The following is a 20,977-nucleotide window of genomic DNA, read 5'->3' as shown; positions in this document are numbered from 1 at the left end:
ATTTAGGTCTAGTTCCCAGACCTTTTTCTAACTAGAGCTGGGTGAACAATTGGCAATGAACATTTATTCAGTGAATGTACCCCTTTATGTTCTGTTCATGAACAAGATGGGACTTCTACAAGCTTGCCCAAGTTTCATAATTGTTTGACTATTTTGTGCAAGCAAATTTCAGCCTGTGGATTCAAACATTCACACACTGTTCACTGTGATTGTTCCCACAAGCATTTTGAGATTCAAGCTATGTGACTTGTCACCCCAGTCGCATTATATTATTTCTAATCCCTGACTGGATAAACAAAACTTTATTTCATCATTAAAACTAAAGTAGTTACAGGCAGAATTATAAAGGACTTGAAATTTACTGAATGAATATTCATATGAACGGAATTATATGCACACAAAAGTTCACTTAAAATAAATAAGTATGCAAATATGGTTGAAGCAAATAAACTATTTTTATTAATCACCTAGCACTAGTTCTACCCTCTAGCCAATTTTCTCTCACTTTATATATTTAAAAAGCAATCAGTTTTGAAGAGGACTAATATTTAATGTTTTGGTGATGTCTGGAGACAGTCAAACAATAGCTGAGCGTGATGTCAACTGCCACATTTCATTTCAATTGGGTGTTTACTCTGAAGACTAATGAGACTATTTTAATTGTCCATTGCTGACCAAGGCACACATGAAAAAAAGAGTGACAATTTTATCATGAAGATATGCCCAATATTTTCAACGAGGGATAGACTATGGGGGTTTCAAGTGGGTGAAGCATGCATAAGTACCACTCCTTATTTTTCCAGTTCCATTCTGAGGAATGAGAGTCACATGTTCAGAGACACAAAATATGAAAAAAGAATATTCTCTGAAATGTTATGTTATTGAAGCCTGGAGAAGGCAAAACTTTGGTTGGTGTCTGAAGTAGTACTTAGTCTCTTGGCACTATACTTTATTACAGTAAAGATAAATAAAAGCAAGTCAACATGAGATACATCAGATGAGATAATGAACAGAATTAGGAGCGTATGGCTTTGTTTTCAGCATTTTAGGAGTACAGGGCTAGATCCACAAAGTGGATTGAGGCTCATCATTGCAATGTCAAACTTTTGGTGCCCTGCTGTCCACTGGAATCCTCACCTAGATTTGGGCACCTATACAAAGCATGGTGAGAGTTAGGCACCTAAGAGAGGGACTCACACAAGTCAGCAACCTGAGTGGGGAGCTGCCTAAACTAGACAATAGGAAATGCAGAGGAGAGTGGTGGAGTCTAAGTCCCGCCCATCAAAGAGTCTTAGGCTCCTAACTCCAGACCAGAGGGAGGCACCTATCGTTGCTTGGGATTCACAACCATGAACCCTCTCCAGGAGTCAGATACCTAAGACTGGTCAGCCCTTTCTTGTGAAAAATTGTGGTGGTGCCATTGCTGCCCCTACACTGAATAGCCCCGTGGTTAGAACACTCAACTGGGGTACAGGAGACCCTGGTTCAAATGCCCTCTTTGCCTGATGCATAGCAGAAATGTGCGTCTCCCACCTCCCAGCTAAGTGCCCTAACCACAGGGCTAAAGGGTATTATGGAGTGGGTCCTTCTCAATCTCTCCTGTTGAAGCTGTTCTACTTTACTCAGGCCCAGGTTAACCAACTTGCATTTACATTGGGCCCCCATCTTAGGGAAGCTCCTGACCACTGGAAAAAAAACACCACCCAGTGGTGCTGCAACCCTCTGCACCAGGTTGCAACACCACTCACACAAATTTGCCCCAACTTTGACACCACTATGCTGGAGAAGTGACTGCTCCAAACTTGAGTGAGTGGTACTGCAACCTTGCGCTTCACCTCCACTTCTACTAGAGCCACCAAACCATCAAAAAGCTTCATACACACCCCAAATTTCAGGGTGCCCCTCTGGTTCTATGGAGTAGGAGTCGGGCAGCATACTGAAGTTTTACCTAGGCTGGTGATTGTCTTGTGTATCACATGCTCTGTGTAGTTTAAGGAAGGTTCCTCCCCCCAATCTCCCCATTTCCATAGTGCACAGTGCCCAAACATTCTTTAATTTGGGACTATATGAAATGCTTAAATATTCACTGGGCTAGAGAGAGAGAATGAAAATTACTCTATAGCCTAGTGGTTAGTGCACTTTCCTGAGAGACCCAGGTCCCAGTCCTTCAATCTACTGGTTTGGGCTCTGTGGACATAATAGGTGGGGGTACACCTTGTCTGAGAATCCTACCAGACTGTGGGGGTTGAGCAGCTTGGTGGTGTCAGGACTTAATGGTTTTACACATGCCCAGAAGAAACATAGGTGCCATGGGGACTTTATGAGTGGAAACTTTCAGGGGTTCTCAAACTTAATTGCACCGTGACCCCCTTCTAACAACAAAAATTACTACATGATCCCAGGAGAGGGGACTGAAGCCTTAGCCTGCCCGAGCCCCACCACCCTGGGTGGGGGTGGGGGCCAAAGCCGAAGCCCACAGGGGGTCTGTAAGTGGAGCCCCCCGCCCAGGGCTGAAGTCCTTGGCCCTGAATGATGGGGCTAGAGCTTCAACCCCAGGCCTTGGGGTTCGGGCTTTGGCCCAGGATCCCAGCAAGGCTAAGCCAGCCCTGGTGACTCCATTAAAATGGGGTTGTGATCCACTTTGGGGTCCCAACCCACAGTTTGAGAACCGCTGACTATAGGGGCTGTAGAAGTCAACAGGGTTTGGCAGCAACTGAACAGGATTTTGAAGATCAAAATATTAGATTTGGGAACCTAACATGGTTGTTGGGTGTCTAAATCCTTTTGTGGATCGAGCCCACAGATGTACAACACTGAAGTTTACTTCCAATCTTTTAAAGCATATTTTGTGTTTATAGTAAATAGTTTTTAAGATACGCTATTTGTTATTCTAACATGTTTTACAAATTGAGATTTATAAAGAGAATGAGAGACAAAAATCATAATTTGACAATCTTCAGCTTTCTTACTGATGATCATATACGTCTGTCAGCAAAAAAATGGACTAGTTGTCTACAAGTAGAGCATATGTTTGACTTCCCCCCCCCCATTGTTCTTTGATTTTCAGGAGAAATTCACAACTATCCACATTTATGGAAGTCTAAACCTTTCAAGCTTAAATATAAAGCGAAAGGAAATTGTTCTAGCACCATTAGATCTCAATGAGGTCGCTTTCCTGCTGCAGTTCTCCTCACGTTGGGCCTAATTCTTCTCTCACTCATGACACTTCAGTATCAGTGTAAATGAAAGGAGATTTAGGTTCTTTCATTTTAAAAGACTAAGACCCAGATCTTCACAGATATTTTGGTGCCTAACTCCCATTAGCTTCAGTGGGAATTTGGTAAATAATAATCTCTGAGGATCTGGGCCTCTGTCCCCAATCCTGTAAAGGCTTACACACATATTTAAGTGTATGAGTAGTCCCACTGACCTCAATGTGATACACTCATTCTTAAAGTTAAGCACGTGCATAAATGTGTGTAGGAAAGGGTCCAGTGACAGAAGAGATTAAGATAAAGCAGTAGGCTACCAATATGATGCACATGCTCAATGATCTTTACTATCCAAAAACAAAAAGACAGAAACCTGTTTTTCTTTTTCTCTTACAAAATGCTTTCAGCAAGACAGTCTGGATAAACAGGAATCATTCTACAGATGGTGTTTCTTAATGAGTGACAGAGACATCGGCATGTGACAGGTTCTAATTGTGTAACATGGTGTGACTGCCATTGCCTTTATGCCCTCTCTATACACCCATTCTTCTAATTACAGGAAATGTCTTTAATATAGGCAGCCGTGATTCTCAAACCTGCTATAATCTTATTGTACAATATTTATATTATTGAGCCTTATGTGACTAATTTCCTTACCAAACCTCCATGTGATCCCACAAAGAAGAAAACTATTGTGAAGGCTAATTGTGCCAGAATATAGAAATTTTTGGTCTTTAACTCTAAATGTATAGCATTTTGCTTCCTTTGTTTTTAGAATTAAATAGGATAATTGAATAACTATTTACAGTGTGAACTAAAGAGTTTATAAAGGGACATTACCCTCCTATGGTAATTTTCATAACCAAAAAATGCAAAGTTTATACTTTGTGAGTGAATTAATGATTGTACAGTGTGAAGTTACTTCTGTCACGAAGGGCTTGTCTACATTACAAAATGTTACTGTGTCTGAACACAGTTGTGAAGAATCAAGTTAGCCAATGCTGATCATGGTTTAATGATTTGCAGGACTGGTCTCCAACTGATTAAATATAAAAAAAAAAAAAAAAAAAAAAAAAAAGTCAAATGCACATGAGTTAGCCACTGTATGCTTGCCTTAAGTTTAACAAGCCAAAAGTGGACAAAATGGGCAAGAACTAAAACAAAACAAATCAAGACACTCTCATACAAAGAAAAGGAAAATGAACCAGGATGGGGAGCGAAATCCTGTTTTGCATTCTTTCCCTTCTCCCATATTTGTCTGTTTATCAGCCACGTAGTGCCTGATTCTGCTACCTCTTAAATGGAACTATTAGTGATGAATGGTACATACCTGAGTAAGGGGTTGTAGAATCAGAGTGGAAGGTTTTGGGGCAGCATTGCGTCTTTTTACCTAGCATGTTATTGTACCCCAGTGGTCCCCAATATGGTGCCCATGGGCACCATGGCACCCACCGGGGTATTTATGTGCACCGGCCTACCGACAAGGGAGCGCTTCTGCCGGACAAGCCACTGCCAAGGAGCGCAGCTGCTGGACAACCAGCCGCCGAAATGCCACCCAGAAGCGGCAACACCAAGAAGCATTGCTGCCAAAATGCTGTTGCTTCTTGGAGGCATTTAGGCAGCGACGGTTCTTGATGATGTCGTTTCTCGGCAGCCGGTCATCTGGTGCCTGCCACACTCTTCTGGGAACATTAATATGCTATTGCAACAAAAAGGTTAGGGACCACTGTTGTACACTATATAAAGAATAATTCCTCAGAGTGGTGTTGTGAAGGTTATTTAGTTAATTTTTTTCAAAATGCTATGCAAACAAGAAAAGGGCTATTGTCAAGGCTGATTCCCCACTCTGGCACTTCGAGTGCAGAAGGTGGGGGCCCGCAAGGATTCTAAAAATTAATACTGGCCACTCCAGGCTGGTATTAAACTCCCAAGGTCACAGTTTCGCTCTGACCTTGGACGGGTAAATGCTGCCACCACCCAAGAAACCCCTGGGGACTCAGGAAGGCTCACTTGGGAATTCCTTACTGTGGGGTACCCTCAAGCCCTCTCCACAACTACCCCCCCCCGCCCCGGGAAGAGCTGAGAAAGAAAATAAAGGAAATTAGCTGTTGCCCTCAGCTAATTAAACAACATATGCACAAACCTCTTAGGACACCAAAAATCCAATCCTGTTCTTAATAAGAGAGAGAGAGAGAGAAAATACATCTGGAACTTAGGCTTTTGCTAGATTTTAAAAAAACACTTACAAAATTTTAACACCAAGAACAAGGCTTCTCAAACTGGGGGTCAAGACCCCTCAGGGGGTCGCAAGGTTATTACCTGGAGGGTCATGAGCTGTCAGCCTCCACCCCAAACCCCACTTTGCCTCCAGCATTTATAATGGTGTTAAATATATTAAAAAGTGGTTTTAATTTATAAAGGGGGTCACACTCAGAGGCTTGCTATGTGAAAGGGGTCACCAGTACAAAAGTTTGAGAACCACTAATCAAGCATAACCTTCTTGAGGTCCAGCTTAAAGGTTACAAGCAAAACAAAAGTATTTGGGGTTAGCACAGAGACATCCACAAGCCAATAAGAAATAAACCAAATCACATCTTTCCAAACATTTCTGGTCTACTTACGTATCTGGGTTGTTAATAAGTAGTTTTAGATATGATCTGATGATTTTCATTCTTGCCTTCAGCTTCTTACAGTATAATTGCTCTCTGTTCCCCTCTTTCCAAGAGAATAACAACACACACACACACACAAAAGGAAGCTTTTTTCCCAATTTTAAAAAGTTCTAGCCCTCCTATTGGCTCTTTTGGTCAGGTGCTCACTCCTTTCCTTTAATTTATGGGCTTGTTAACCCTTTACAGGTAAAGCAAGTAAATAAAAAACAGCTACTAAGAGGAATTTTATAGCTAACTGGCTGGCTGGGTGTCCATAAAAGGGAGCTATCCCCCCACCCCCTTCATTTATCCCAGCTATAGAGCACTAAACATTATTATTTTATTAAATTGAGTTAAGATACCATGATCTACCCTATATTTAGGCTAGAGTACTTAAAAAAACCAACCCATTGTTGTCATTTTCAAATGGTTATGCCCTGATCATGCTGGCTAGATAAATACTGTTTAAACCAAGTTAGCATGAACTGGGTGTAGATTCCTAGATTAAAAAACCAGAGGAGACCATTGTGATCATCTAATCTGACCTTCTACATAACACAGGCCATTGGACTTTCATTAAATAGTTCCTGTTTGAACTATGACATATTCTTTAGAAAAAACATCCAGTCTTGATTTAAACATTTTCAGTGATGATGATGATTAGCAAGATGCTCTAGTGGTTAATTATCCTCACTTTTAAAATTTTGCACCTTCTTTTTAATTTGAATATGTCTAGCTTCAACTTCTAGCCATTGGATCTTGTTCTGCCTTTGCTAGATTGAAGAGCCCTCTATTAGTTAGATTTCTGTTCACCATATAGGTACTTTCAGATTGCGATCAAGTCACCCTCAACCTTCTCTCTGAGAAGCTAAATAGTTGTCTTTCACTGTGAAGCGTTTTCCAGTCCTTTAATAATTTCCAACCCATGGAAAATTATGTTGTGTTTTTTTTTAAACCATTATGATTTATGGAAATGATGTGATCCAGACAGGGAGCATAGCCATAGCAGAGAATGGAGGAATGGGGTATTTGGAACCTTTGATTCAGCAATTAATGTCAAAATGAAATGTTTTGGTCTGGATTGCCAAACTAAAACAAAACCTTTCAATTCAACGTGTCTTCATGTTTTGTCTTTCTCTGTGAGTGAGTTGCCATGGTGCATCATGGGAGACGGAGTCTCACCAAGACACATGGTCCATAAGGGAGAATGGGGGCAGCAGGAACCTGGAACTACAACTCCTGTGAAGGACAGTAGTAGCTCAGGTAGATGCAAAGATTAGTATTAACGTAAATGATGTTTCATGTCAACCAACTGACAGGAAACATTTTAATTTCGGTTGACCCCTAAACGTTTTTGTGTTGATTTTTCGCAATGGAATATAATGCCAAAATCAATTTTTTCCTTTGAACATTTTGCTTTTAGTTATAGAAAATGTTTTGCTCAAAATGTTTTGACCAACCCTAATAATAAATGACAGTCACTGTCCCCAAAGAGCATACAGTTCTTCTTCCTCTTCCCACTTCTGAGGGACAAAAGAAAAACGAAACAAAAAACAACACTGTCTGGGATGATCCTGAACCCATAAAACTAGACTAGCTGGCAATGTGTACTGAGAACTCTTACAGATTTTCTGGAACAGCTCGCTCAAAAAAAGGACAATCCTGGGAAAAACTGGACACGTGACAACCCTACCTAAAAGCCTGTTATAGAGAGGATATAATTAAACTCTGTGCAACTCTTGTCTCTCTTGCTTCTGTATGGGGACGCCTACTGATAGGAGAGGGAGGGACATAGGACTTCCATCTTTTTGAACCTGCAATAGTGAGATAAGCATCACTAGATATGACAAATGAGAGTCCCAATAAGAAGTATATCTGTACTATTTAAAATTATACAATAGAAGAGTGTAACTGGGGTAGGGGTGTTTTCTTTAAAGTCCCAGCTCCTGGAGTCAGGTGACTGAGAATCTCAGCTTTCATTAAAAGAAAAATGAGTTTTTAGCTTTCAGGGCTGTGGAGAAAAGCTTGAAAAGCTGAAGCCAGAGTAAACTAAAGGCTCTGTAACCAGCAGGTGAATGAAGAAAGCCCAAATGGCATTACTTTAAAAATATCTCATGCTTTTTAAGTCAATCTCATGAATTTTGAAGGGTTGGGAGGAGCATGACGGGAGCCCAGGAAGAGTTCAACACAGAATTAGATAAGTTCATGGAAGATAGGTCCAACAATGGCCATTAGCCAAGATGGTCAAAGATGAAACCCCATGCTCTGGGTGTCCCTAAGCCTCTGACTGCCAGAAGTTTTGAGTGACCCATAAAGATGGATCACTTGATAATTGCCCTGTTTTGTTCATTCCCTCTGAAGCATCTGGCACCAGCAACTGTTGGCAGTCAGGATACCGGGCTAGAGGGCACATCGGCTGCTCTTAAGAGGGAGAGGAGGGAGGGGATTAGGGGAACTGTGAGGCGGAGAAGAGGAATCTGGTAGAAACTCATAGATGTTCCTCTCCACGGAAATCTTTAGTAAAAGGCGAAAGATTTATACGATCTGAAGAGAAACCAGAGGAATCTGGTGGCCGTCGGAGCACGCCCGCAGACCAGGAAGGGAGCTGTATTGCTGCGGTGCGGACCAGACGGGACAGCTCGGCCCGGCGAGACAGCGAGGGGCCTCTCTGGCCTTTGCTGCCGCAGCGCCCCCCATGTGCGCGGCCTGCCCTGGCCCGGGGCTGAGCGTGACTCCGAGGCTGACTGGCTCGGGCTCCTCCTCCTGTGTCTGTGGCGCTAGTGGTTTCCCCTCCCCCTCAGTCCCGTGCTGTGCGGATCACGATGGAGGCCGCTCGCTGCCTCCTGCTCCCGGGCTCGGGTCGCCACCGCCTCGCTGCCTTCCCGCGGGACTAAAGAGGGAGGGGGCGGCTCCGGCTCCGGCTCCGGCGAGGAGCGTCCGGGGCGCTGGGGTAAGTGTCTGAGCCGGGGAGCGGCGCACTTCCTCTGCCAGCCCCGAGGAGACGGAGCTCCGAGGGGCCTTTCCTGAGCCGCCAGGCCGGGTCACCCTGCGAGGCCTCCGGCTTCCCGGGAACTCGAGTGCCGCTGTCTGGCCTGGCGGGGTCGGCGCCGGCGCCGCCAGGGCCCGGGCAACCCAGCAAGGAGCTTCGGGGCGGCTGGGACAGCAGCCTGCGGGGAGGCGATGCGGTGCGTCAGGGGCCCCCGGAGAGTGCGGGGGGGGGCGGCAAGTCCCAGACAGACCGTCCCGTGGCTGGGGAGGCGGGGGCGGCAGGCCCCAAAGAGCCCATCGCCGCCGGGATCGTGGTGGTGGTTGGGGGATGGGAGGCCATCGGAGTCGAGATTTCCCTTCCCCCGAGAACGTGTGAGGGGCGGCAGGGCCCCAGAGACCGCTAGGCGGTTGGGACATGAGTTTAGCTGTGGCCTGGCCCCTTCCCTGTTCTGCGTCTGTGCTGGGGGAGCCTGTGTGTCTCTGCTGTATGTTTGTCTGTTTATTTTGGGGTGTTTAAAGCTGTCTGTGGCCAAAGAGCAGCAGGTGCCTCTATTGGGCACGTCGCAATGATGCCGACTGTGACACTGGTTTTTACAGGATCCTCCGGTCAGGGATCAGCTCCCTAATGTCCGCTGGTTCTCTTGCCTTTTTTTTTTTTCTTTTCTTTTCCAGTTGGAGTTAATTATTTTGGTGTCTTGCACCAATAGTGTCAGCAATGTGACCCTGCTTGTACTGTGGCATTAGTTTTATTTAGTCTTGGAACAGAGAATGCCAAATGTATGATCCTTGGGGGGGGGGGGATCACAAATATTGTTAAATCTTTTTTATTTACTTTTAGTAATATTTTAATGACTCGTTACAGAAGCATCCAGTCTAAAGAGACTGAGGTAATAAAAGTAAAACACACTTCATTAGCAGTCATTTTGATAATTTAACATTTATTCTTTCATCGGAATCCTAAATTACAAAAAGACTATTTTTGTCTCAAGCCTTTGTTACATCTTTGGGTTTTAAGCCTGCAGGAAGTAGAATTGCTGATTCAGTGAAAAGAAAAGGAGTACTTGTGGCACCTTAGAGACTAACGCATTTATTTGAGCATAAGCTTTCGTGAGCTGCAGTCCACTGAATGCATCCAATGAAGTGAGCTGTAGCTCACGAAAGCTTATGCTCAAATAAATGTGTTAGTTTCTAAGGTGCCACAACTACTCCTTTTTTTTTTTTTTTTTTGCAAATACAGACTAACCCAGTTGCTACTCTGAAACCTGATGATTCAGTGTACATGTGTCTCTGTGCTGGGAGACAGTCTGTTCAGAGACAGCTTTTTGAGTTCCTTTTGTGAGTTCCCTCTTCCATGCCCTTGGTGAAGTTATTGTTTAACCACTAACTGATCATGAGTATACCAAGAAATCAGACCTTGTCCTGTGGAAGTTTAAACCCTTATTTGTGCACGGCACCCTCCCCCCCCCGTGCCCCGATTCTAGAGAATGTATGGTGGAATACTTTTTCAGCATTTCACCTTTGCAACCAAGTTTCATAATTTAATTTCCTTTTTGCAAAATAGGGATTTTAATAGCTATATTTTAGTTTTTTTGGCAAGTTTCATATGGGTAGGTTGATTCAAAGCCTTTGTTGCAGCTCAGGTATGCAAATGATATTTATAGTTGTGTTGATCTTCAAGGACAAAGTGTATAAGGTAGATGTGACCTCTTGTTGATCTAGTGCAAGGTGGTACATAAGCAAGTACTGTAGATCAAAAACATCTCTTAAGATACTGATAAAGGGACCTTCTTGATCTTGAGCTTGCATGTTCTGTGTCTTACTAGACCAACAAATAATGCCATTTACCATGTATGTATACCTGAAACGCTGAATTTTTTAATGTACATTTGTAATGGTTGAATTATTCGCCTTAAAAACTCCAAAACATTTAAAATGCAAATGTTTTAGAAATACTATTTTCTTTTCTCCCCATTCTCTTTAATATTTACAATAGTATTCCACTTCTTATCCATTATTTTAGAAATTTTAATTCTCTATAATCAAATAAAGCTTAATGCTTGAAGGGATCGCTAGATCATCTAGTCCAGTGATTCTCAACCAGGAGTACGCGTACCCTAGGGGGTAGGCAGAGGTCATCTAAGGGGTACCATCAGCTCATCTAGATATTTGTCTAGTTTTACAACAGGCTACATAAAAAGCACTAGCAAAGTCAGTACAAACTAAAATTACATGCAGACGACTTGTTTCTACTGCTCTGTATACTATACACTGAAATGTAAGTACAATATTTGTATACAAATTGATTTATTTTATAATTATATACTAAAAATGAAAAAGTAAGCATATTTTCAATAATAGTATGCTGTGCCACTTGTGGTATGTCTGATTTGGTAAGCAAGTAGTTTATCAGTGAGGTGAAACTTGTGATTATGCAAGACAAATCAGCCTCCTGAAAGGGATACAGTAGTTTGGAAAGGTTGAGAGTAACTGATTTAGTCTGACCTCCAGTATATCAGAGGTCACCAACACCATCCAACACTCGCACACTAAACCCAATAACTGAAATAAGACCAAAATATTACAGTCCATGAGTGACTAGACCAGTGGTTCTCCAACTGTGCGTTGCGACCCCAAAGTGGGTCGTGACTCCATTTTAATGGGGTCGCCAGGGCTGGCTTAGAGTTACTGGGGCCCGGAGTCGAAGCCTGAGCCCCGCCACCTGGGGCCGAAGGCCAAGGCTTCAACCCTGGGAGGCAGTGGTCTGTTACAGGCTCCCTGTCTGGGGCTAAGCCCTTGGGCTTTGGGCCCTCTGCCTGGGGCAGTGGGGCTCAGGCTTTGGTCACCCCTTCTGGGGTCATGTAGTAATTTTTGTTGTCAAAAGGGGGTCATGGTGCAGTGAAGTTTGAGAACCCCTGGACTAGACTATTACGTGCCACAGGCGGAGAATAGGAGGAACTTAGGTGCACCAATGCCTGAGGTCCCTGCCATTAAGTGAGATATTTCTAGATGATCCCTAGCAAATGATGTAAACCCCACACTGCAAGGGAAGGCAAAACCTCCACAAGGTTGCTACCAGTCAGACCCGGGGGAGAGTTCCTTTCTGACCCCCACATATAGTGATGAGTTAGACCCTGAGCATGTGAGCAATAACCAACCTGCTAAACACCTGAGAGACTGTTTGGTGCTACCTCATAGCACCAGCCCACCCTGTCCAGTGTCCCATCTCCATCTGTGGCCATCTCTGATGCTTCAGAGAAAGGAGAAAACCAAACAAAAAAAGCCCAGAATATGCTGTCGGGTGGGGAATCCCTTCTTGATCCCTGTAGCATGAGATTACAGGAACATAAGGCATAAAATGGAAGGGACCCCCAGGACTGTTGACCTAGGCCCCCACTCTATCACAAGTAATCCCGCTGCACAATTGCACTCATGAATTTGTCCAGCTCTCTCTCAAAACCAATTAAGTTATTTTCCCCCAGAAATCCTGTTTGGGAGGCTGTTCCAAAACCTCACTCCTCTGATGTTTAGAAACCTTCTAATCACCAGCCTGAATTTTTTCAAAGCTAGTTTATACTCATTTGTTCTTGTGTCATCATTGTCCTTTGGCATAAATAGCTCTCCACTCTCTGTAGTAATCGTCCAAAGTATTTATAGAGAGCAATCATATTTCCTATCAGCCTTCATTTTGCTAGGCCAAACAAGCCATGCTCTTCCAGCCTTATCTTAAAATAGGCCCTCCATTTCCCCTCATCTTCCTAACAGCTCTTCTCTACACCTGTTTCAGTTTAAATTACTCTTTCTTGAACATGTTAGACCAAAATTGTACAAGGTATTTCAAATGTGGTCTTATCACTGCCTTGTACAGTGGCATTAATACTTCTCTGTCTGTACTGGAAATGCCTTTCCTGATGCATCCTATGATCACATTTGCCTTTTTTGTAGTTGCATCACATTGGTGGCTCACAGTTATCCTGTGATCAGCCAGCATTGTCGTCTCTCTTCTTTGTCACTTCCAACTGATGAATCCCCCATCTTATAGCAGAAATTCTTTTTAGACCCTAAGTGCATGATCTTGCACATTGTACTATTGAATTTCATCCCAGTTCTGTTAGTCCAGTCTTCAAGGTCATCTAGATCTTCATATAATATTCCAGTCCTCCACTCCCAACTTTGTATCATCAGCAAATTTTAGTAGCACGCACACACTTTTTGTACCAAGGTCATTAATAAAAAATATTAAATAATATTGGTCCAAAGATCAATCCTTGAGGAACTCCACTAGCAACCTCCCTCTGGTCTGATAGTTCACCTTTTAGCACAACCTCTTGCCTTCTCCCCTTTAGCCAGTTCCTTAACCACTTTATAATTCTTGTACTAATCCCTATCTTCCTTAATTTCAATAATAATTTCCCATGAGGTACTGTATTAAATGCTTTACTGAAGTCCAATTTTATAAGATCTGCTGCGTTTTCCTTATCTACAAAATAAGTTATCTCCTCAAAGAAGGAAATCAGGTCACATTGCATTACATCCTCTTTTCTGTTTACTTTCCTGAATTTAATTATTCTTTTCTTCACAGTATGTTCTAAAGCCTTGCATTCTACTGAGGTCAGACTAATGGGTTTATAGTTACCCTGATCATTGGTTTTTTTTTTTTTTTTCTTTCTTAAATATAGGTCAGTTGTTAGCTATTCTCCAGTCGTACGGTACCACAAAGACTAGATAGTTTTTTTTTATTAAAAATTGTTGATACTGGACTAGTAATCTCGTGCTAATTCTTTCAGTATTTTGCGATAGATGTTATCTATCCCCCTGATCTGAGCCTATTAAGTTCTTGAAGTTTTTCTTCCACCTCAGTTGTGGCGATTTCCATCTCAGTCAGCCATCCTGCCTTCGTGTTCCATATTATCATCCTTATTGAAAACCGAGGCAAAGAATTAATTTAGTTTTTGGGCCATTCCTAGATTATCATTAATCTTTTTCCCCATCCATGCTGTATAGTGGCCCAACCTCATCCTTCCTTATGCTCTTTTTATATATATAACTAAAAATACTTCTAAAATTTCCTTGGCAAGAGCAAATTCAGCTTGACTTTTAGCAGTTCTTGTGTTATTCCTACCTTTTCTAACCTCCAAGATGTAGCTTTCTTTGTTGATCAGTCATTTTTCCATTCCCTATAGGCTTTCTGCTTACTCCTAATAATCTTCTTGAGGTGATTATTCATTCATTTGGTTCTGGAACCTTTCTGTACAAGTTTTTTCCCAGTACTTGGGATGCAAATGGCAAACAGTTTTTGTATCCAGGCAGACAGCACACTCTTCTGTTCTCTGGATCTGGCCTATGAGTTTTTCTTTATATGGAGTCCCCAGTTGCATAGACCTGTCTCTTCCTGATGTTCATCTTTCTTAAATTCTCTCCCTCAGGCTTTCATACATTATCCTCATATTTTCCATGTGCTCTTATCCCTGGCTGTCGTCTTATTCATAAAAACTATATATAGGTTTCCTTCTGAGTCTTAAGTTGCAGATCTGTCTCAGTAAGTTTCATTTCATGCCCGTCTGAATGGGTATGTACCTGTAAAATCTCTTGAAATTTCTTATAAAAAATATTTGAGCAAAGAGATGCTTTTAGCATTGGGGAAGTTGGACCTGTGTTTTGAAAGATAACATCAGCTGAGTCATTCTTCAGAAAATATGTATCTGAAAAATAAGTTTATAAGAAAATGTAAGTTAAGATATGAAAAATTGTTCCCCTCAAGATTTTAGCTGCAAGTTTTCACTAAAAATAGTAGTAGCATCTAAAGCTTGCTTGACTGTCTGAGAAAGAAGGCTCTTGTTTTAAGTTAAGTAGAGCAACCTAATTAGGTTACACTCATGTAGGTTTAAAAAAGAAACAACACCTTGTCATCATCTGGTGTGAGATCTTAAATGATGAAGTGAAAGATCCAATAGATGGCAGAAAACATATTACAGGAGGAACCAATAGAAAAGGTTAATAAGACAGATCCTGATGAGTTGTTTCTTCTTTCCAGGTGAAGACTGCAAAAATCTAAGTCTGACTGGAGGGAAACTTTCACTGTACTCAGACTATCCTGGCTTGAATACTTCAAGGATTTTTTGGTACTTTTTAATTTAAGCCAAGGCGGCTTTTTAAAACCATGGCAGATGTGGACCCAGACACGTTGCTTGAATGGCTACAGATGGGGCAGGGGGATGAAAGGGATATGCAACTAATAGCTTTGGAACAGTTATGCATGCTGCTTTTGATGTCAGACAATGTGGATCGTTGTTTTGAAACGTAAGTACATTTCTGTTCTTCATTTGCAGGGGCTTTCTGTCCTCCATTTTCAGGCTGTGGCAGTTTTATTTAACAACTTTTCTGTACTAAGTAGGTATATGTAAAGTTTGACATGCAGAGCTAGAAAATTCCGCAGTCTTGAAAATGTTATTGCAGAAAAAAATTTCTATTCTGTGCCCAGGCAATGCTCACTTTCAGAGTATTTTGAGTACCCGCTCATTTTGCAATGAATGAAAAGTATGGCAACTGTGCAGTTGACGGGAAATATTAATTTGTGCACAGTTGTTTTTTTTTGTTTTTTTTTTTAAAGCTTGTTTGGTGTTGAAAAACCAGATTCTTGTTTACCCCTATTAGAGAGCGTTACATTATCTATGTTTTTTAAAATAATAGAAAATAGCCTTTTTACACTAAAATTCTAATTATACTGTATTATTTTAAAATGCCTAGTCAGAGATTTTTAAGTTTTCCTCATGTAATATACAGTAGCTCTTATTTTGAGCTCTGCAAGCTAAAAAAAATCATTAACATAACTAATGCTGGCACTTAATGTTTGAGCGTTGATGATCCATAGTAATGTACATCAAATATATTAGTTTCTATAATTGCTAAATAGTGGGTCTAGAAAGGATGGATTTCGATACAAAGGCATGAACAAAATTTGATCCTTTAAAAATTATTAGTACTTAATGCAGTGGTTTCCATTCTCCTTTTTGTTGGAGCCCTCTTTTGCAGTGTTTTGGTGGATAGTCCGTCCTCTTGTCTGTCATTACTCCTCAGGTTTCCTTGTCTCTCTGTGTCATGTATTAGTACAGTTTCTTATTTTCTTTTCTGCTCCTCCACCTCTGCTTCTCCCCTCTACCCCATTTTCTTCCTCCTCTTTTCCATCTAATCACTAGAAGATGACCTTGGAGTTGCTAGAGGGTTCCTTAGTGCAGTGGTTCTCAACCAGAGATCCAGGGCCACCTGGGGGCTGCGAGCAGGTTTCAGGGGGTCCTCCAAGCAGGGCCAGCGTTAGACTTGCTGGGCTCAGGGCAGACAGCTGAAGCCCCACTTCATGGGGCTAAAGCCTGGGGCCCTGGGCCCTGCCACCCGGGGCTAAAGCCAGAGCCTGAGGAACTTAGCTTTGCAGGGGCCCTTGTGGCATGGGGCCCCAGCAATTGCCCTGCTTGCTACCCCCTAATGCCAGCCCTGGCTTTTCTAAGCAGAAAACCAGTTGTTGTGGCACAACTGGGCTGTGGAGTTTTTATGGCATATTGGAGGGTCTCGGAAAGAAAAAGGTTGAGAACCCTGCCCTAGTGAATCTCTTGGATAGAATTATATATGCAGTTGTGTCTGAACTGTGTGCTGTGGAAGCATTTTTATAAGTGTGGCAGGGACCTTCTGGATTTTGAAGCCGTATATGTGTGAGCACCTCCTGTAATAGGAGCAGTCATGGAGGGTTGGATGGCTTTTAAGGAACCTATATTCCATGGTGACTTGAAAATCAGAAATTGATATAAAAATGTATTCATTACTGTGTTTTTACAGAATACTTTAGTGATTGTAAACTCTTCAGCCCACAGAGTAATTTTTAATCTATAGATATAATTAAGAATGGATATTTGTCACCGGGGCGTGCATTTACTGCTCCTTTCCTCTGACTGTCAATCTCTACTTGGGTATGGGACCTGCCACCTCAGGCTGAGAAACACTAATTTACTGGCTTCTTAACTTGGCTTCATTGACATAGGTTTGAGCACACATTGAAAAATAACTGTTCTAGTGTATATTTTAGATGGGTTGTCCAGTAAAATTCATACTGCACTGAACAAAAGTTGAAATGTAATCACAAGCTTTTATACAAATATCTTCATTTCTATGTTTGTTTGAAAATAGGTGTGAAATATAAACTTATGAAATGTAAAGTGTGTGGGGGGTTTGTTTTATTTATAGAAGATTTTGGTCTTTAATTAAATCAGTTTCTTGTTCAAAGTTTTTGGTTCCTTTATTTTTTGTGTTTCTCTTTGTAAAAGCATATCTGATATAATGTTGTGGGTTTTTTAAACCATTATGATTTATGGTTTCTAAAATGATATACTTGAGTTTCAGAAGAGAGAGAGACTGAAGTGTCCATTAAACTACTTCAATTTTTTTAACAGACTAGATTTCAAGTTGATTTTGTTCCTTTATGAGCCTGTGTTTACAAAGTAGCTTGTGTCTTAAAATTGGTTTCAATTTATACGTCAGTGCTGGCCAGCATGTCCACATGTTGACAGCATAACTAATAGTTCTTGAAAATATTTCTTGAATTGCTTTTCAATAATATTTTAAAAGAAATGATGCCTTGTCTAAATAGGGGATCACTGTGTGGCACGTATGTTACAAAACATATTTTTCAGTAATTAATCTTGAAAATAGTTTCAGGGCATGGCCCAATTTGTAAAGTAGACATCTCTCTGACCTCCAGAAAAATGTCTCTGCAAACTTAAAAGCATGGTTGTTTGTAGTATAGCAAATCCGTGAGATGCCAAAGCAGATGTTATGTTTTAAGACCTTTGATCTGCGAAGAAATGTGATAGTTTATTTCAGGAACCAGTAAAGAGTGGCTTTTATTGAAAAGGATTGTGTTGAAAAATTCTTCCGTCACTAAATTGAGAGTTGAATGAGTTTGCATCTTGTATATTTTTGAGATACAAAGTGTGTACTAAAATTAGTGGGAGATTAACAGTGTGAATTGCTGATGCTCAGCATGCCTTTGAAGATGACGGTGAAACCAGTCTCTGAATTTAGAGAAGGTTATGACCAAGTCAGAAAGATGGGGAACAAGCATACAAAAATGCTTGCTCAGTATCATGGTATAGGTGGAATCTGAGCTTCATTGGAGCAGATTCCAAGGTGGAAGGCTAATGACAAATTATGGTGCCAAGTAGTTAAAGTTTTAATGGCTGTAACCCAAGATATTGGCATTTTACAGATTGATGAAATTTTCTTCAATGGTTAGTAATGCTAATGTTAATGAGTCACTGTTTCGTTCATCTTCTAGTGACAGTGATTCAGAGAATGACTGATTGTTAGTCACTCAACAGTTAGAATGGCTAGAATTTCAACCGGGAAAAAAAACACTAGTAGCTCAAGTTGCTAAAACTTGGTGTGATATGATTGAGTGAGTAGAAAAATAGTTCAGTTTCAGACAGCTGAATTTGAGGAATATAATTGTTAAAGCTAGTCAAATACCTCTGTAGCCTAAGGGAACGTTCCCTAAGCTGGGAAAGAGAAGACCAAGAGTTGAAATTTAACCTCTTATGATTGTGGTTTATATATCTATGCATCACACCATCCTTTTTATTGACAAAGACCTCAAATCCCAATCCTATAAGGTAGTTAAGTATAGGTTGCCATTCCATTTTACAAATTAATGGTTTTGTTTGTTTTTGTTTGTTTTTTTTAAAAGAGAGTTTACACAAAGTCACTGTAGGAATAGAAGCTAAATTTCTAACATGGCAGCTCCAGTCAGATATAATCAGCTACATTGCCTTTCAGATTAATTATGTTTAGGCATGGGAAAATGTGATTTTTACTTTTTTTAAAATAATTTCAACAGTTAGCGATATTTATTTTAAAGCTTTATTTATTTTTATCAATCTACATTTTTACAGTTACAGGAAATTATGGTCGGTCAACATCACATGTCAAAATATACAAAGTAAATACACCTCTACCCCCATATAACACTGTCCTCAGGAGCCAAAAAATCTTACCGTGTTATAGGTGAAACGGCGTTATATTGAACTTGCTTTGATCCACTGGCGCGCGCAGCCCCGCCCCCCTCGGAGCTCTGCTTTACCTCATTATATCTGAATTTGTGTTATATCGGGTCACGTTATATCGGGGTAGAGGTGTATCCTTAAATCATACTCTAATAAATTTTCAAGCAGCATTTTTCTTTCTTTGTGTATCTGTAAATTTAGATTATTATGACAAGTATTTTTTGTCAGTTTGTGTGTGTATGTATAATCAAAATTTTTTGATAAAAATCTAATCCTTCCAAGCGTAAATATGCTTTGGTTATCCTATCTGTAACCACAGAACCACACACTTCTTCCCTGGATGCATTTTCACTGGAGGGAAAAGTGTTCTTACCTCATGTTAGCTGACACATGGTAATATAGTAAAAACCGAGTGCAGACAAGACAGTTTGTAGTCTTGATGCAAGTTACACAGGTTGAAGTGAAGACTGTGTGGGAGCCTCGGGTTTACCCTGACTTATCAAAACAAGAGTTGGTAGTTTTAACTAGGATTTTACCTCATGTTGGTTAGCTAACATATGAAGTAAGAACAAACCTTTTTCCCCCAGGAAAGACGAGGCCCCAGAATCAGGGATATAACTGGAGATTCTTAATGTCCAATGTGCTGCTGTTGTCTAGCAAAATATTGTGTAACCACCCAGGAAAGTGTGTCTAGTTCTTCTCTGTTGGCTGAACTAAACATAGGCTAGCAGTTACTCCTGTAGCTCCAGAGGTAGAGCTCTGAGCTGGGAACCTCCTGTTGACTCATGAGCAGGACTGTTGTAGTTGCTTGTGACACTTTTTTTTTTTTTTTGTAAATTTGCTTTTTAAAACTTTTTAATTCACACAATGAGACTATATACCATAACAGATTTGTACTGAAGAACTAGTATAATTTTTTGGTGCTTTATACCATCGTTTACAGTAACTTCAGCAGTGTTAAGGTAAAATATCTTTCCGAACATATAGATTGGACAGCCAAATATACTGTTCTGTTGATAGTCTCAGGTCACTGTTAAGGCATGCATATTTGATTAAGTAGGGATAGGCATAGGTATTGCTTTTTTTATATCTGTTGTAAGATGTAAGTTAAATCCTTATGGATTGCTGAATTTGGTTATCAGCAGTGTTGTAGATAATGTGAGAATGGCAACAAATGCAGGACTTCCATTTTCCTGCTTTTAAAGTTTTGAGTTGGATGTGTATTGTGTGACCTTAACTGTCACAAAGCAAACCTTTTCTGTGTTTCAACTACTAAAGGGCTTGTCTACGCTTACAGTGCCACTGCAGGTGCTTGGTGAAGACCCTACCTACATTGACAGGAGAGCTTCTCTGGTTGGGTGTAAGTACTCCACCTCTCAGAGAATTGGTAAATATGTCAATTGGAGAAGCCCTTAAACTTTACTATAAGAAACATTTAGAGAACACTGCTAATTAAATTGTGGATAACACAAAGATTGGTATAGTGGTAAATACTGATGTACGTCATGCAAAGCCATTCAAACAAAATACTTTTTACTACAGCCAAATGCGAAGTTACACACCCAGGAGCAAGAAATGCAGGCCATACTTAAAGGATGGAAAGATTGTACTTTGCAAAGCAGTGATTTTGAAAACCATTTTGGGCAGTCGTGGGCAACCTGTGCTTCACGGGAGGTCGGTCAACGTCAGCAAAATGTCTCGTGGCCTGCAATCAGATTACCCACTTGTGGCCCACTATTGATTTAGGGTTCCCAGTGGACAAGCAACTGAACGTGAACTCCCAGTATGATGCTGTGGTATAATAGACTACTGTGATTGTTGGGATGTATGAGCAGGAGAATAGGAGTAAGGAGGTAATTTTAGCCTCTGTGTATGGCATTGGTAAGATAGGTATTGGAATTCTGCATCCAGGTATGGTGTCCAGTTTAAAAAAAAGGATTTTGAAAAATTGGAGAGTGTGTGGAAAAGAGCTACAGAATGATGTGATGGTTGGAGAGAATGCCTTACCGTGAGAGGCTTAGAGAGTTCATTCAGTATCAAAAAGAAGATTGAGAGGCTACTTGATTACAATGCATGTGCACCT

At 41.0% G+C, this 20,977-nt stretch overlaps 1 protein-coding gene and 1 pseudogene across 11 annotated transcripts in view; one reads left to right on the top strand and one right to left on the bottom strand.

Annotated features, from left to right (window-relative positions):
* Positions 1-8,294: 8,294 nt before the first annotated feature.
* HECTD1 (HECT domain E3 ubiquitin protein ligase 1) overlaps positions 8,295-20,977 on the top strand; it is a 103,483-nt gene continuing 90,800 nt past the window's right edge. For 5 of the 11 annotated variants that reach the window (XR_006282066.1, XM_038404559.2, XM_038404557.2 and 2 more), the window contains exons 1-2: positions 8,645-8,813; positions 14,883-15,148. Coding sequence is in view for 10 of the 11 variants with exons in the window: in XM_038404559.2 (XP_038260487.1) it covers positions 15,009-15,148 (140 nt within the window). In the remaining variant the exon portion in view is untranslated. Of the gene's footprint in view, positions 8,814-14,882; positions 15,149-20,977 lie in introns of all 11 variants that reach the window. The other 6 variants (XM_038404560.2, XM_038404558.2, XM_038404554.2 and 3 more) reach the window with 3 other exon arrangements.
* LOC119858128 lies at positions 8,335-8,427 on the bottom strand (annotated as a pseudogene).

This window comes from Dermochelys coriacea, chromosome 6 (assembly GCF_009764565.3).
Source record: "Dermochelys coriacea isolate rDerCor1 chromosome 6, rDerCor1.pri.v4, whole genome shotgun sequence".
Taxonomy (NCBI): Eukaryota; Metazoa; Chordata; order Testudines; family Dermochelyidae; genus Dermochelys; species Dermochelys coriacea.
Note: the sequence above shows the minus strand (reverse complement) of the source record. Positions and strands in the feature narration are given on the sequence as shown.